Below are 14,777 nucleotides of genomic sequence, written 5' to 3' on the forward strand. Positions count from 1 at the left end.
GCGAACGGCGAGCTGGAGCTGAAGATCCGGCAGTTCATCGAGGCAGGGTGGGGCCGCAGACCCGGGACTACAGCGGGCACTACGTCAGCATCGCCGACATCACCGGGAGGGTAAGCCCCGCCCCCTACTGTCCTAAACACGCCCCCTAACGCCCCAAACACGCCCCTACAGCCCCGAACACGCCCCCTACAGCCCCTACAGCGGGCACTACGTCAGCATCGCCGACATCACCGGGAGGGTAAGTCCCGCCCCCTACCGTCCTAAACACGCCCCCTACTGTCCTAAACACGCCCCCTAACGCCCCGAACACGCCCCTACAGCCCTGAACACACCCCTACAGCGGGCACTACGTCAGCATCGCCGACATCACCGGGAGGGTAAGCCCGCCCCCTACTGTTCTAAACACGCCCCCTACAGCCCCAAACACGCCCCCTAATGCCCTACAGCCCCGAACACGCCCCTACAGCGGGCACTACGCCAGCATCGCCGACGTCACCGGGAGGGTAAGCCCGCCCCCTACTGTCCTAAACACGCCCCCTAATGCCCCTACAGCCCCGAACACGCCCCCTACAGCCCCGAAAACGCCCCTACAGCGGGCACTACGCCAGCATCGCCGACGTCACCGGGAGGGTAAGCCCCGCCCCCTACTGTCCTAAACACGCCCCCTAACGCCCCAAACACGCCCCTACAGCCCCGAACACCGCCCCCTAACCCAGCCCCCCTACAGCGGGCACTACGTCAGCATCGCCGACATCACCGGGAGGGTAAGTCCCGCCCCCTACTGTCCTAAACACGCCCCCTAACGCCCCAAACACGCCCCCTAATGCCCCTACAGCCCCGAACACGCCCCTACAGCCCCGAACACGCCCCTACAGCGGGCACTACGCCAGCATCGCCGACGTCACCGGGAGGGTAAGCCCCGCCCCCTACTGTTCTAAACACGCCCCCTAACGCCCCAAACACGCCCCCTAATGCCCCTACAGCCCCGAACACGCCCCTACAGCGGGCACTACGCCAGCATCGCCGACATCACCGGGAGGGTAAGTCCTGCCCCCTACTGTCCTAAACACGCCCCAAACACGCCCCCTAATGCCCCTACAGCCCCAAACACGCCCCCTAATGCCCCTACAGCCCCGAACACGCCCCTACAGCCCCGAACACGCCCCTACAGCGGGCACTACGTCAGCATCGCCGACGTCACGGGGAGGGTAAGTCCCGCCCCCTGGTGTCCTAAACACGCCCCCTAACGCCCCGAACACGCCCCTAACACGCCCCCTACAGCCCCGAACACGCCCCTACAGCGGGCACTACGTCAGCATCGCCGACATCACGGGGAGGGTAAGTCCCGCCCCTACTGTCCTAAACACGCCCCAAACACGCCCCCTAATGCCCCTACAGCCCCGAACACGCCCCCTAACGCCCCAAACACGCCCCCTAATGCCCCTACAGCCCCGAACACGCCCCTACAGCCCCGAACACGCCCCTACAGCGGGCACTACGTCAGCATCGCCGACGTCACGGGGAGGGTAAGTCCCGCCCCCTGGTGTCCTAAACACGCCCCCTAACGCCCCGAACACGCCCCTAACACGCCCCCTACAGCCCCGAACACGCCCCTACAGCGGGCACTACGTCAGCATCGCCGACGTCACGGGGAGGGTAAGTCCCGCCCCCTGGTGTCCTAAACACGCCCCCTAACGCCCCGAACACGCCCCTAACACGCCCCCTACAGCCCCGAACACGCCCCTACAGCGGGCACTACGTCAGCATCGCCGACATCACGGGGAGGGTAAGTCCCGCCCCTACTGTCCTAAACACGCCCCCTAACGCCCCGAAACACGCCCCCTAACGCCCCAAACACGCCCCTACAGCCCCGAACACGCCCCCTACAGCCCCGAACACGCCCCTACAGCGGGCACTACGCCAGCATCGCTGACATCACCGGGAGGGTAAGCCCCGCCCCCTACTGTCCTAAACACGCCCCCTACTGTCCTAAACCCGCCCCTACAGCCCCGAACACGCCCCTACAGCGGGCACTACGTCAGCATCGCCGACATCACCGGGAGGGTAAGTCCCGCCCCCTACTGTCCTAAACACGCCCCCTACTGTCCTAAACACGCCCCCAACACGCCCCTACAGCGGGCACTACGTCAGCATCGCCGACATCACCGGGAGGGTAAGCACCGCCCCCTACTGTCCTAAACACGCCCCCTAACGCCCCCTACAGCCACGAACACGCCCCCTACAGCCCCCAACACGCCCCCTACTGTCCTAAACACGCCCCCTACAGCCCCGAACACGCCCCCTACTGTCCTAAACACGCCCCCTACAGCCCCGAACACGCCCCCTACAGCGGGCACTACGTCACCATCGCTGACATCACAGGGAGGCTAAGCACCGCCCCCTACAGCCCCGAACACGCCCCTACAGCGGGCACTACGTCACCATCGCTGACATCACAGGGAGGGTAAGTCCCGCCCCTACTGTCCTAAACACGCCCCCTACAGCCCCGAACACGCCTCTACAGCGGGCACTACGTCAGCATCGCCGACATCACCGGGAGGGTAAGTCCCGCCCCCTAACGCCCCAAACACGCCCCGAACACGCCCCTACAGCGGGCACTACGTCACCATCACAGGCCAGAACACTGCCCCCTACTGCCCAACTATCACTGCAGTACTCCAGTACTTCTGCTACTTGTACTTGTACTTGTACTTGTACTTACGTGAGTTTGTCGTTGCAGATCCAGGACGCCATCCGCGTGAACGGCGCCGTCCACCTGTCCATCGACAACGCCCGCCTCGCCGCCGACGACTTCAAGATGAAGTGAGAACACACACACGCACATATACAAACACACATATACAAACACACACACACACACACACACACACACATATACAAACACACACACACATATACAAACACACATATACAAACACACATATACAAACACACATATACAAACACACATATACAAACACACATATACAAACACACATATACACACACACACACACACACACACACACACACACACACACACATATACAAACACACATATACAAACACACATATACAAACACACATATACAAACACACATATACAAACACACATATACAAACACACATATACACACACACATATACACACACACATATACACACACACATATACACACACAGTCTTGTACTTCTATCTTAGTCAGGACACTCATAATGCACTACCCAGACCTAACCCTCAAACAACAGAGAAGTGAGGACCTCCTGAAGTGTCCTCACTCTGCTGGTCCTCTCACAGTAGTAAGTACAGGAACACACACACTCTGCGCTCTGACCCGGATGCCCTCCCTCCCTCAGGTATGAGAACGAGCTGTCCATGCGTCAGTCTGTGGAGGCCGACATCGCGGGGCTGAAGAGGGTCCTGGACGAGCTGACGTTGTCTCGTTCAGACCTGGAGATGCAGATCGAGGGGCTGAGGGAGGAGCTGATCTTCCTCAAGAAGAACCACGAGGAGGTGAGGGACACTTTACCACTCAGTCTGCAGATGTTTGTGGAGCTTCACTGACGTCTGACGCTCCTCTCGGTCCCCCAGGAGCTCCTGGCCCTTCGCTCTCAGATGAGCGGACAGGTCCACGTGGAGGTCGACGCGTCTCCTCAGGAAGATCTCACCAAAGTCATGGCCGACATCAGAGAACATTACGAGACCGTGACGGCGAAGAACCAGAGGGACCTGGAGAGCTGGTTCACATCCAAGGTATTTACACACGTTTCCGGCTGTAGCTCCTTCACGATGGAGAGCTTCATGTTGGGTCAAAGCTCTGCTCCTTCAGCAGAGCTTTGTCCACATGGAAGAGTCTCCACGTGGACAAAGCTCTGCTCCTTTAGTAGAAGATTTAAACAGTGTCACTGAAGTTCACAGGACTCGTCTTTCAAGGATCAAGTCACAAAAACACGAGGAAATGATGACCAGATACTTTAAGACCTGAGGCAAACCTTCACGTGCTAGAACTTTGTGACTGAGGCGCTTGTTTGGCCCGAAGTTCTCCTCATGTTCTCCTCATGTTCTCCTCATGTTCTCCTCGTGTTCTCCTCATGTTCTCTTCGTGTTCTCCTCATGTTCTCCTCATGTTCTCCTCATGTTCTCCTCATGTTCTCCTCATGTTCTCCTCATGTTCTCCTCATGTTCTCCTCGTGTTCTCCTCATGTTCTCCTCATGTTCTCCTCATGTTCTCTTCATGTTCTCCTCATGTTCTCTTCATGTTCTCCTCATGTTCTCTTCATGTTCTCCTCATGTTCTCCTCATGTTCTCTTCGTGTTCTCCTCATGTTCTCCTCATGTTCTCCTCATGTTCTCCTCATGTTCTCCTCATGTTCTCCTCATGTTCTCCTCATGTTCTCCTCATGTTCTCTTCATGTTCTCCTCATGTTCTCTTCATGTTCTCCTCATGTTCTCTTCATGTTCTCCTCATGTTCTCCTCATGTTCTCCTCATGTTCTCCTCATGTTCTCCTCCACAGACCGAGGCGCTGAACAAGGAGGTGATCACGCAGACGACGACGCTCCAGACGTCTCGATCCGAAATCACGGAAACCAAACGCACTCTGCAGTCACTGGAGATCGAGCTGCAGTCCCAGCTTAGCATGGTCAGTACGACAACTACTACTACTACTGCTACTACTACTACTACTACTACTACTACTACTACTACTACTATTACTACTCCTCCTCCTCCTCTGCAGTACTGGCTCTGACAGGCCTGATGTTCTTGCAGAAATCGTCTCTGGAGTCGTCGTTGGGGGAGATCCAGGGCAGATATGCGATGCAGCTCGCCGGATACCAGAGCCAGGTCAGTGAGAACTTCCTCTGATGGAGCAGAAATGGCTGAACTGAAAACTAGACTTTAGCTGCGTCTGAAACCATCACATCACAACCTCTGACACTGACCTCTGACCCTTGACCTTTCATGACTGTTAGATCTGTGCAGTTCAGGAACTAGAGCTTCAGCTGCATTTGAACAATCCGTCCGTCCTTAAACAGGGGAAAGGGAAGTGACATCACCAACAGCTGTTTTTCTTCTTCTTTAAAGTTATTGGTGGAGTGCAGGCCAAACAAAAGTGCATGTCGCCCCCTAGTGTCCAACAACAACATAGTGTCCAAACAAAGACTTTTAAGGAGAAAAATAAATCCAAATGATCCAAACATTTCCCTTTTAGTCTTATTTTATTTCAGCAGCTGTTTCTTAAAGCGACAGCAGCAAATGATCCATGTGGCTTAAGTTTCTATGGATTATGGGACGGCACATAGCTCCTAATCACTGGTTAGTTAGCATCAGAGGTCGCTATGCTAAAGTGGCTATGATAGTTAGCATCAGAGGTCCCTATGCTAAAGTGGCTATGATAGTTAGCATCAGAGGTCCCTATGCTAAAGTGGCTATGATAGTTAGCATCAGAGGTCCCTATGCTAAAGTGGCTATGATAGTTAGCACCAGAGGTCCCTATGCTAAAGTGGCTATGATAGTTAGCATCAGAGGTCCCTATGCTAAAGTGGCTATGATAGTTAGCATCAGAGGTCCCTATGCTAAAGTGGCTATGATAGTTAGCATCAGAGGTCCCTATGCTAAAGTGGCTATGATAGTTAGCATCAGAGGTCTCTATGCTAAAGTGGCTATGATAGTTAGCACCAGAGGTCCCTATGCTAAAGTGGCTATGATAGTTAGCACCAGAGGTCCCTATGCTAAAGTGGCTATGATAGTTAGCATCAGAGGTCCCTATGCTAAAGTGGCTATGATAGTTAGCATCAGAGGTCCCTATGCTAAAGTGGCTATGATAGTTAGCACCAGAGGTCACTATGCTAAAGTGGCTATGATAGTTAGCACCAGAGGTCGCTATGCTAAAGTGGCTATGATAGTTAGCACCAGAGGTCCCTATGCTAAAGTGGCTATGATAGTTAGCATCAGAGGTCACTATGCTAAAGTGGCTATGATAGTTAGCCCCAGAGGTCCCTATGCTAAAGTGGCTATGATAGTTAGCACCAGAGGTCACTATGCTAAAGTGGATATGATAGTTAGCATCAGAGGTCCCTATGCTAAAGTGGCTATGATAGTTAGCACCAGAGGTCCCTATGCTAAAGTGGCTATGATAGTTAGCACCAGAGGTCACTATGCTAAAGTGGATATGATAGTTAGCATCAGAGGTCCCTATGCTAAAGTGGATATGATAGTTAGCACCAGAGGTCACTATGCTAAAGTGGATATGATAGTTAGCATCAGAGGTCCCTATGCTAAAGTGGATATGATAGTTAGCATCAGAGGTCACTATGCTAAAGTGGATATGATAGTTAGCACCAGAGGTCCCTATGCTAAAGTGGCTATGATAGTTAGCACCAGAGGTCCCTATGCTATAGTGGCTATGATAGTTAGCATCAGACGTCCCTATGCTAAAGTGGCTATGATAGTTAGCACCAGAGGTCCCTATGCTAAAGTGGCTATGATAGTTAGCATCAGAGGTCCCTATGCTAAAGTGGCTATGATAGTTAGCAGCAGAGGTCCCTATGCTAAAGTGGCTATGATAGTTAGCATCAGAGGTCCCTATGCTAAAGTGGCTATGATAGTTAGCATCAGAGGTCCCTATGCTAAAGTGGCTATGATAGTTAGCATCAGAGGTCCCTATGCTAAAGTGGCTATGATAGTTAGCATCAGAGGTCCCTATGCTAAAGTGGCTATGATAGTTAGCATCAGAGGTCCCTATGCTAAAGTGGCTATGATAGTTAGCATCAGAGGTCCCTATGCTAAAGTGGCTATGATAGTTAGCATCGAGGCTCCTTTTCCAAACTGACAGACCAATTCGGAAGCTTCTTGGCTCTTACCAATCTGCTCGTTTCGGACGCAGCCAAAGAGCGGCGGTCCAAAGCCAGGGCCCTGTGGTACCCCTGTGACGTAAGTCCCGCCCCCTCAGGTAACCTCCATGGAGGAGCAGCTGGTGCAGCTCCGGGCCGACCTGGAGCGACAGGGACACGAGTACTCCATCCTCCTGGACATCAAGACCCGGCTGGAGCTGGAGATCGCAGAGTACCGCCGCCTGCTGGACGGAGAGAGGTACTGCACGCGCCCACTGCACTTTAACTGTTCAAATGTGGTACTGATGCTGCGCTCTGATTGGTCCACAGCCTGACCACCACCAGCACCACCACCAAGACGCGCGTCATCACCGTCGTGGAGGAGGTGGTGGACGGCCATGTTGTTTCTTCATCCTCCTCCGCCACCGCCACCGTCGCCACTTCCTAAGGCCCGCCCCCCGGGCCCCAGCGGCCAATGGGCTGAGGGCGCCACCTCCAGCGGCCAATCAGCTGAGGGCGCCACGTCCAGCGGCCAATCAGCCTCCTCCTCCTCGAGCAACGACAAATGAAGAGTCAAAAAGAATAAAAGTAAAGGAGAGCAATAAACTCTGAGTCTGTGATTTACTTTGATTTAGTTCAAACAAACAACGAGGACGAGGTTGTTTCTCCATCAGGGGCAGAGTTTAGTTTATTACTTTATTAGTTTATTTATTACTTTATTACTTTATTAGTTTATTAGTTTATTAGTTTATTTATTAGTTTATTACTTTATTAGTTTATTAGTTTATTAGTTTATTTATTAGTTTATTAGTTTATTTATTACTTTATTACTTTATTACTTTATTTATTAGTTTATTTATTAGTTTATTAGTTTATTAGTTTATTAGTTTATTAGTTTATTTATTACTTTATTACTTTATTAGTTTATTAGTTTATTAGTTTATTTATTAGTTTATTAGTTTATTTATTACTTTATTACTTTATTACTTTATTTATTAGTTTATTTATTAGTTTATTAGTTTATTTATTAGTTTATTAGTTTATTTATTAGTTTATTAGTTTATTTATTACTTTATTACTTTATTACTTTATTTATTAGTTTATTTATTAGTTTATTAGTTTATTTATTACTTTATTACTTTATTAGTTTATTTATTAGTTTATTAGTTTATTTATTACTTTATTAGTTTATTTATTACTTTATTACTTTATTAGTTTATTTATTAGTTTATTAGTTTATTAGTCTGGGACAGAGTGAATACAGTCATGTGACTGCAGCTGCAGAATGAAAACATTCATTAAAGTAACAAATACAGGATTAACTTTATCGATTTATTTAAGTTTGTTCAGAGGAAAGTTTAATGTTTCTCTGAGGAGCAGTTTGTCCAAACTGAATATGTTATATTTATGTGTTATATTACATTACATTACATTACATAACATTACATTACATTACATTACATTACATTACATAATATATTACATTATATTACATTATATTACATATATTATATTATATAATATATATAATATAATATATACCGCTACCGTGCCGCGCTACCGGGCGGCACGGTAGCGCAGCGGTTAGCGCCTCCGCTTCACAGCTAGAAGGTCCTGGGTTCGACTCCCACCAAGGACGGGGCCTTTCTGTGTGGAGTTTGCATGTTCTCCCCGTGTCTGCGTAGGTTTCCTCCAGGTACTCCGGTTTCCCCTACCACTAAAAACATGTGCAATAGGTGAATCCTCCAGCCAGGTGATTCTGACCATCAGCCTGGCTCCACATCATGGAGACGGGTCCCCGGGCGCGGCACTGCCGTCGACCACTGCTCCTTACGGGTCGCCCCAGCGGCATCGAAGGATGGGTTAAATGCAGAGGACACATTTCCCTACGGGGACAATAAAGTTAACAAACAAACAAACAAAATATTATATTACATTACACAGAGGTGAAGGGCTTTCCCGACGGGACAAACTTTAATAAAAGTCACTGATTCATGAAACAAATGATGAAATACAGTTTACGCCAAAATAAAGGATTTGCTCACTTCAATGTTACTCAAGTAGAAGTAAAAAGTACTGTATGAAAGTACTGTCAAAAGTGACGTGTACTTGAGTAAATGTAACTGTACTGCCCCCTCTGGTCACTCAGTCAAAGCGCAGGAAAAAAGTACCTGGAGAAAGAGCTACTTGTGTACTTTTGAGTACCTGAGTACAGTGAGTACTTGAGTACAGTGAGTACTTGAGTACAGTGAGTACCTGAGTACAGTGAGTACTTGAGTACAGTGAGTACTTGAGTATAGTGAGTACCTGAGTACAGTGAGTACTTGAGTACAGTGAGTACTTGAGTACAGTGAGTACCTGAGTACAGTGAGTACTTGAGTACAGTGAGTACCTGAGTACAGTGAGTACTTGAGTACAGTGAGTACTTGAGTACTTTGTTTCCTTTAGATTCTCGTTCATGAACCAACAGTTACAGTGAAGCAGTTTCTCCTGAAGAAGAAAGAACTGAGAATATAAAACCTCTATTCAGTTTCATGACCATCACACATTGGGGTGCACAGTAGTACACGCAGTACACGCAGTACATGTCTGTAAGAGACTGGAGGACTGTGGAGGCGCTCAGGCCCCGGTGTGGAGGCGCTCAGGCCGGTGTGGAGGCGCTCAGGCCGGTGTGGAGGCGCTCAGGCCCCGGTGTGGAGGCGCTCAGGCCGGTGTGGAGGCGCTCAGGCCGGTGTGGAGGCGCTCAGGCCGGTGTGGAGGCGCTCAGGCCCCGGTGTGGAGGCGCTCAGGCCGGTGTGGAGGCGCTCAGGCCGGTGTGGAGGCGCTCAGGCCCCGGTGTGGAGGCGCTCAGGCCGGTGTGGAGGCGCTCAGGCCGGTGTGGAGGCGCTCAGGCCGGTGTGGAGGCGCTCAGGCCGGTGTGGAGGCGCTCAGGCCGGTGTGGTGAGCGCTCAGGCCGGCAGGTGGCGCACTGACACCTGTGCTGGACCCGGAAGTGTCGGCGGAAGTGTCCTTGTTGTGATGGCGGCTCCGTGCGCGCAGGGGCCGCTCTGTGCCGCCGCAGCGGAAGGGCTCCAGAGCTAAAGGCCGGTGCTCCCGGAGCCTCAGGCCGGTGTTTGGGCATGTCCTCCCCGGGGCCCTGCAGCCTGAGCCCCGGGGCCCGCGCAGACGGAGAGTCGCTCCTGAGGAGCAGGAAGAGGAACTTCTCTGAGGCGGAGGTGAGCGCGCTGCTGCGCGGAGTGTCCGCGCGGAGGAAGAAGCTCCTGGCCGCTCCTCAGGACAAAGTGCCGCTGTGGCAGCGCACGCAGCTCTGGAAACAAGTGACGGAGGCCGTGAACTCCGCCAGCTGCTTCCGGAACCGGAGGACCCTGGGGGAGGTCAAGAAGAAGTGGAGCGACATCAAGATCGAGGCCAAGAAGCGCCTGCGCGTGGCGACGGAGCGCGGCGATGACGCGGAGCTCAGACCGACCGACAAACGGATCCTGGCCATCCTGGACCGGGACTGTCCGGTCAAACTGGAGCCGGACTGTGCCCCGGAGGACCCGGGGGGGCCCTGGGAGGACCCGGGGGGGCCCTGGGAGCGCAGGCCCCGCGGAGTGAAGCAGGAGCCGGGGCTCACGCCCACCATCGTGCACGTGACCACGGTGAAGAGCGAGCCGCTGCTCAGCGGTGAGTCACATGACCCTGACCCTAACACACTTAACATGCATGTAAACTACACTTAACATGCATGTAAACTACACTTAACATGCATGTAAACTACATGTGAACTACATGTGAACTACATGTGAATTACATGTACTACTACATGTGAACTACATGTCAACATACAACATGTAAACTACATGTGAACTACATGTGAACTACATGTGAACTACATGTGAACTACATGTACTACTACATGTGAACTACATGTCAACATACAACATGTAAACTACATGTGAACTACATGTGAACTACATGTAAACTACATGTCAACATACAACATGTGAACTACATGTGAACTACATGTGAACTACATGTCAACATACAACATGTAAACTACATGTGAACTACATGTGAACTACATGTGATCTACATGTGAACTACATGTGAACTACATGTCAACATACAACATGTAAACTACATGTGAACTACATGTGAACTACATGTGATCTACATGTGAACTACATGTGAACTACATGTGAACTACATGTGAACTACATGTGATCTACATGTGATCTACATGTGAACTACATGTGATCTACATGTGAACTACATGTGATCTACATGTGAACTACATGTGAAGTACATGTCAACATACAACATGTGAACTACATGTGAACTACATGTGAACTACATGTGATCTACATGTGAACTACATGTGAACTACATGTCAACATACAACATGTGAACTACATGTGAACTACATGTGAACTACATGTCAACATACAACATGTAAACTACATGTGAACTACATGTGAACTACATGTGATCTACATGTGAACTACATGTGAACTACATGTCAACATACAACATGTGAACTACATGTGAACTACATGTGAACTACATGTGATCTACATGTGATCTACATGTGAACTACATGTGAAGTACATGTAAACTACATGTGAAGTACATGTGAAGTACATGTAAACTACATGTGAAGTACATGTGAAGTACATGTGAAGTACATGTGAAGTACATGTGAACTACATGTGAACTACATGTGAACTACATGTCAACATACAACATGTAAACTACATGTGAACTACATGTGAACTACATGTGAACTACATGTCAACATACAACATGTAAACTACATGTGAACTACATGTGAACTACATGTGATCTACATGTCAACATACAACATGCAAACTACATGTGAACTACATGTGAACTACATGTGAACTACATGTGAACTACATGTGAACTACATGTCAACATACAACATGTAAACTACATGTGAACTACATGTGAACTACATGTGAACTACATGTGAACTACATGTCAACATACAACATGTGAACTACATGTGAACTACATGTCAACATACAACATGTAAACTACATGTGATCTACATGTGAACTACATGTGAAGTACATGTCAACATACAACATGTAAACTACATGTGAACTACATGTGAACTACATGTCAACATACAACATGTAAACTACATGTGAACTACATGTGAACTACATGTGAACTACATGTGATCTACATGTGAACTACATGTGAACTACATGTCAACATACAACATGTGAACTACATGTGAACTACATGTGAACTACATGTGAACTACATGTGATCTACATGTGAACTACATGTGAACTACATGTCAACATACAACATGTGAACTACATGTGAACTACATGTGAACTACATGTGATCTACATGTGAACTACATGTGAACTACATGTGAACTACATGTGAACTACATGTGAACTACATGTAAACTACATGTGAACTACATGTAAACTACATGTAAACTACATGTGAACTACATGTGAACTACATGTGAACTACATGTGAACTACATGTCAACATACAACATGTAAACTACATGTGAACTACATGTAAAGTACATGTAAAGTACATGTGAACTACATGTCAACATACAACATGTAAACTACATGTGAACTACATGTGAACTACATGTGAACTACATGTGAACTACATGTCAACATACAACATGTAAACTACATGTGAACTACATGTGAACTACATGTGAACTACATGTGAACTACATGTCAACATACAACATGTAAACTACATGTGAACTACATGTCAACATACAACATGTAAACTACATGTACTACTACACGCCTCTGACTGAACTAAACTCGAGCCCAGAGTAAAGTTGGTTTGTTTATTATTCGTCAGGACCGTGCACGTTAGTGAACACACGCGAGGCTCATGCATGTAAACCAGCCACACTGGGCTCCGCCCCCCCCCCCCCTCCTCTCATCTCCAGAGTCAGATCAAAACAGTGATTGATTTTCATTATCATTGATCAATTATATCATTTGCGCCGCGATCATTGATACATTTGCGGAGGTTAAAACTAACTTCTCCTGGTTCTCAGCTTTAAAATGATATACAGCATGTCCACATATACATATGACCATATATACAAATGACCATATATACAAATGACCATATATACAAATGACCATATATACAAATGTCCATATATATACATATGTCCATATACATATATCCTGTATATATGTCCATATACATATATATATATATATATATTCACTGAGGTTTAGGTGTGAAAGTTGTGTTTTTAAGACATTGAGGCAAAACTGGTATCGGTTCAGTATCGGATATTTGTAGCCGATACCCGATATCGTATTTTTTCCAGTATCGGCTCCGATATTCGCTACCAGTATTGGAGCGTTGCAGTGAGGAGCAGCGAGAGGAGGTTCAGGAGCACAGTGTGTTCGCCTCAGGAGCACAGTGTGTTCGCCTCAGGAGCACAGTGTGTTCGCCTCAGGAGCACAGTGTGTTCGCCTCAGGAGCACAGTGTGTTCGCCTCAGGAGCACAGTGTGTTCGCCTCAGGAGCACAGTGTGTTCGCCTCAGGAGCACAGTGTGTTCGCCTCAGGAGCACAGTGTGTTCGCCTCAGGAGCATAGTGTGTTCGCCTCAGGAGCACAGTGTGTTCGCCTCAGGAGCACAGTGTGTTCGCCTCATCAGTTCCTGTTAAATATGGAGACCGTGGACAGTTTCTAAACTCTTCTGTTTGTTGCAGACTCCGACCCCAGCTCCACCTCCACCTCTGTGTCTACTGAGCACGCTCAGAACAGCGCCCTGACGGAGCACGCTCAGAACAGCGCCCTGACGGAGCACGCTCAGAACAGCGCCCTGACGGAGCACCTTCATCAGGTCAACCACGTCACGGAGCATGCTCAGACTGAACCCTTCTCAGAACACGCTCAGAACAACTTCGTCACAGACTGTTCCCAGACGAATCACGTCTCTGAGCGCGCTCAGACCGACCCGTTTACTGAGCGCGCTCAGACCCACCCGTTTACTGAGCGCGCTCAGACCGACCCGTTTACTGAGCGCGCTCAGACCCACCCGTTTACTGAGCGCGCTCAGACCCACCCGTTTACTGAGCGCGCTCAGACCCACCCGTTTACTGAGCGCGCTCAGACCCACCCGTTTACTGAGCGCGCTCAGACCCACCCGTTTACTCAGTCCGCACGGCCGGACGTGATGCTGCTGCTCCTGCAGAACCAGCAGCAGATCCTGGACACCCTGAGGAACATGGCTCAGACCTTCAGCCAGATCAACTCCTCCCTACAAGACATCAGCCACAGCCTGAGGAACAGGTGACCTCCACTGGCCACGCCCTGAGGAACAGGTGACCTCCACCGGCCACGCCCTGAGGAACAGGTGACCTCTACTGGCCACGCCCTGAGGAACAGGTGACCTCCACCGGCCACGCCCTGAGGAACAAAGCTGATTAAACTCTGGACAGGGCGTTGCCGTAGTAACACATTTGAACACAGGGCAATGACATTTTGTGACTCTTCTCAAACCGAGTGCAAAGGAAACAACAGGAAACTTTTTATAGACTCTTTTCTAACACTGACTGAGCTCATGTCGACTGCAGAATGTTTCGCTTTTTTATTTTTTATATTAGCGCAGACTTTGTGTGATTTATTTATTACTTTTGACTTAGATGTTCCTCTTGTAAACACAGTGTAAAGTAGGGATGCACCGATATCCACACGGAGTCAGTTTAAACACGATGCAGGACAGAAAGTACGTTTGAGAAAAATACTTTGTACTTGTATCGGTTTTAGAAAAGTAGTATCGGTGCGTCCCTAAGTAATCGTGTCTTATCTTTAGTTTTATTAAAGATCTTCCAGTGGAGCGCCCCCTGCTGATGAGACTGATGTTCATGTGGTGGTGTCGCTGCGGTGTCTTTGATCACAGCGGAACATTTCTGTTTGTAAC

The 14,777-nt window shown here is 49.0% G+C and overlaps 2 protein-coding genes across 2 annotated transcripts; both read left to right on the forward strand.

The window, feature by feature from the left end:
- Window positions 1-3: 3 nt before the first annotated feature.
- Window positions 4-7,399, forward strand: LOC306982786 (keratin, type I cytoskeletal 13-like; the record flags this gene model as incomplete). The annotated part of the gene is given in 9 exon segments (XM_079583239.1): window positions 4-40; window positions 43-110; window positions 2,741-2,823; window positions 3,358-3,514; window positions 3,593-3,754; window positions 4,516-4,641; window positions 4,770-4,844; window positions 6,952-7,091; window positions 7,163-7,399. Coding segments are annotated over 9 exon segments (966 nt in total), but the record flags the coding sequence as incomplete, so codon positions are not given.
- A 2,360-nt stretch (window positions 7,400-9,759) lies between these two features.
- LOC306982783 (uncharacterized protein) lies at window positions 9,760-14,548 on the forward strand. The gene is made up of 2 exons (XM_079583237.1): window positions 9,760-10,498; window positions 13,564-14,548. The coding sequence occupies exons 1-2, from the start codon at window positions 9,952-9,954 to the stop codon at window positions 14,148-14,150; spliced, it is 1,134 nt and encodes a 377-aa protein (XP_079439363.1). The 5' UTR covers window positions 9,760-9,951; the 3' UTR covers window positions 14,151-14,548.
- The last annotated feature ends 229 nt before the right edge of the window (window positions 14,549-14,777 follow it).

The sequence above is a fragment of the Gobius niger genome (assembly GCF_951799975.1).
Source record: "Gobius niger genome assembly, contig: SCAFFOLD_164, whole genome shotgun sequence".
Lineage (NCBI taxonomy): Eukaryota > Metazoa > Chordata > Actinopteri > Gobiiformes > Gobiidae > Gobius > Gobius niger.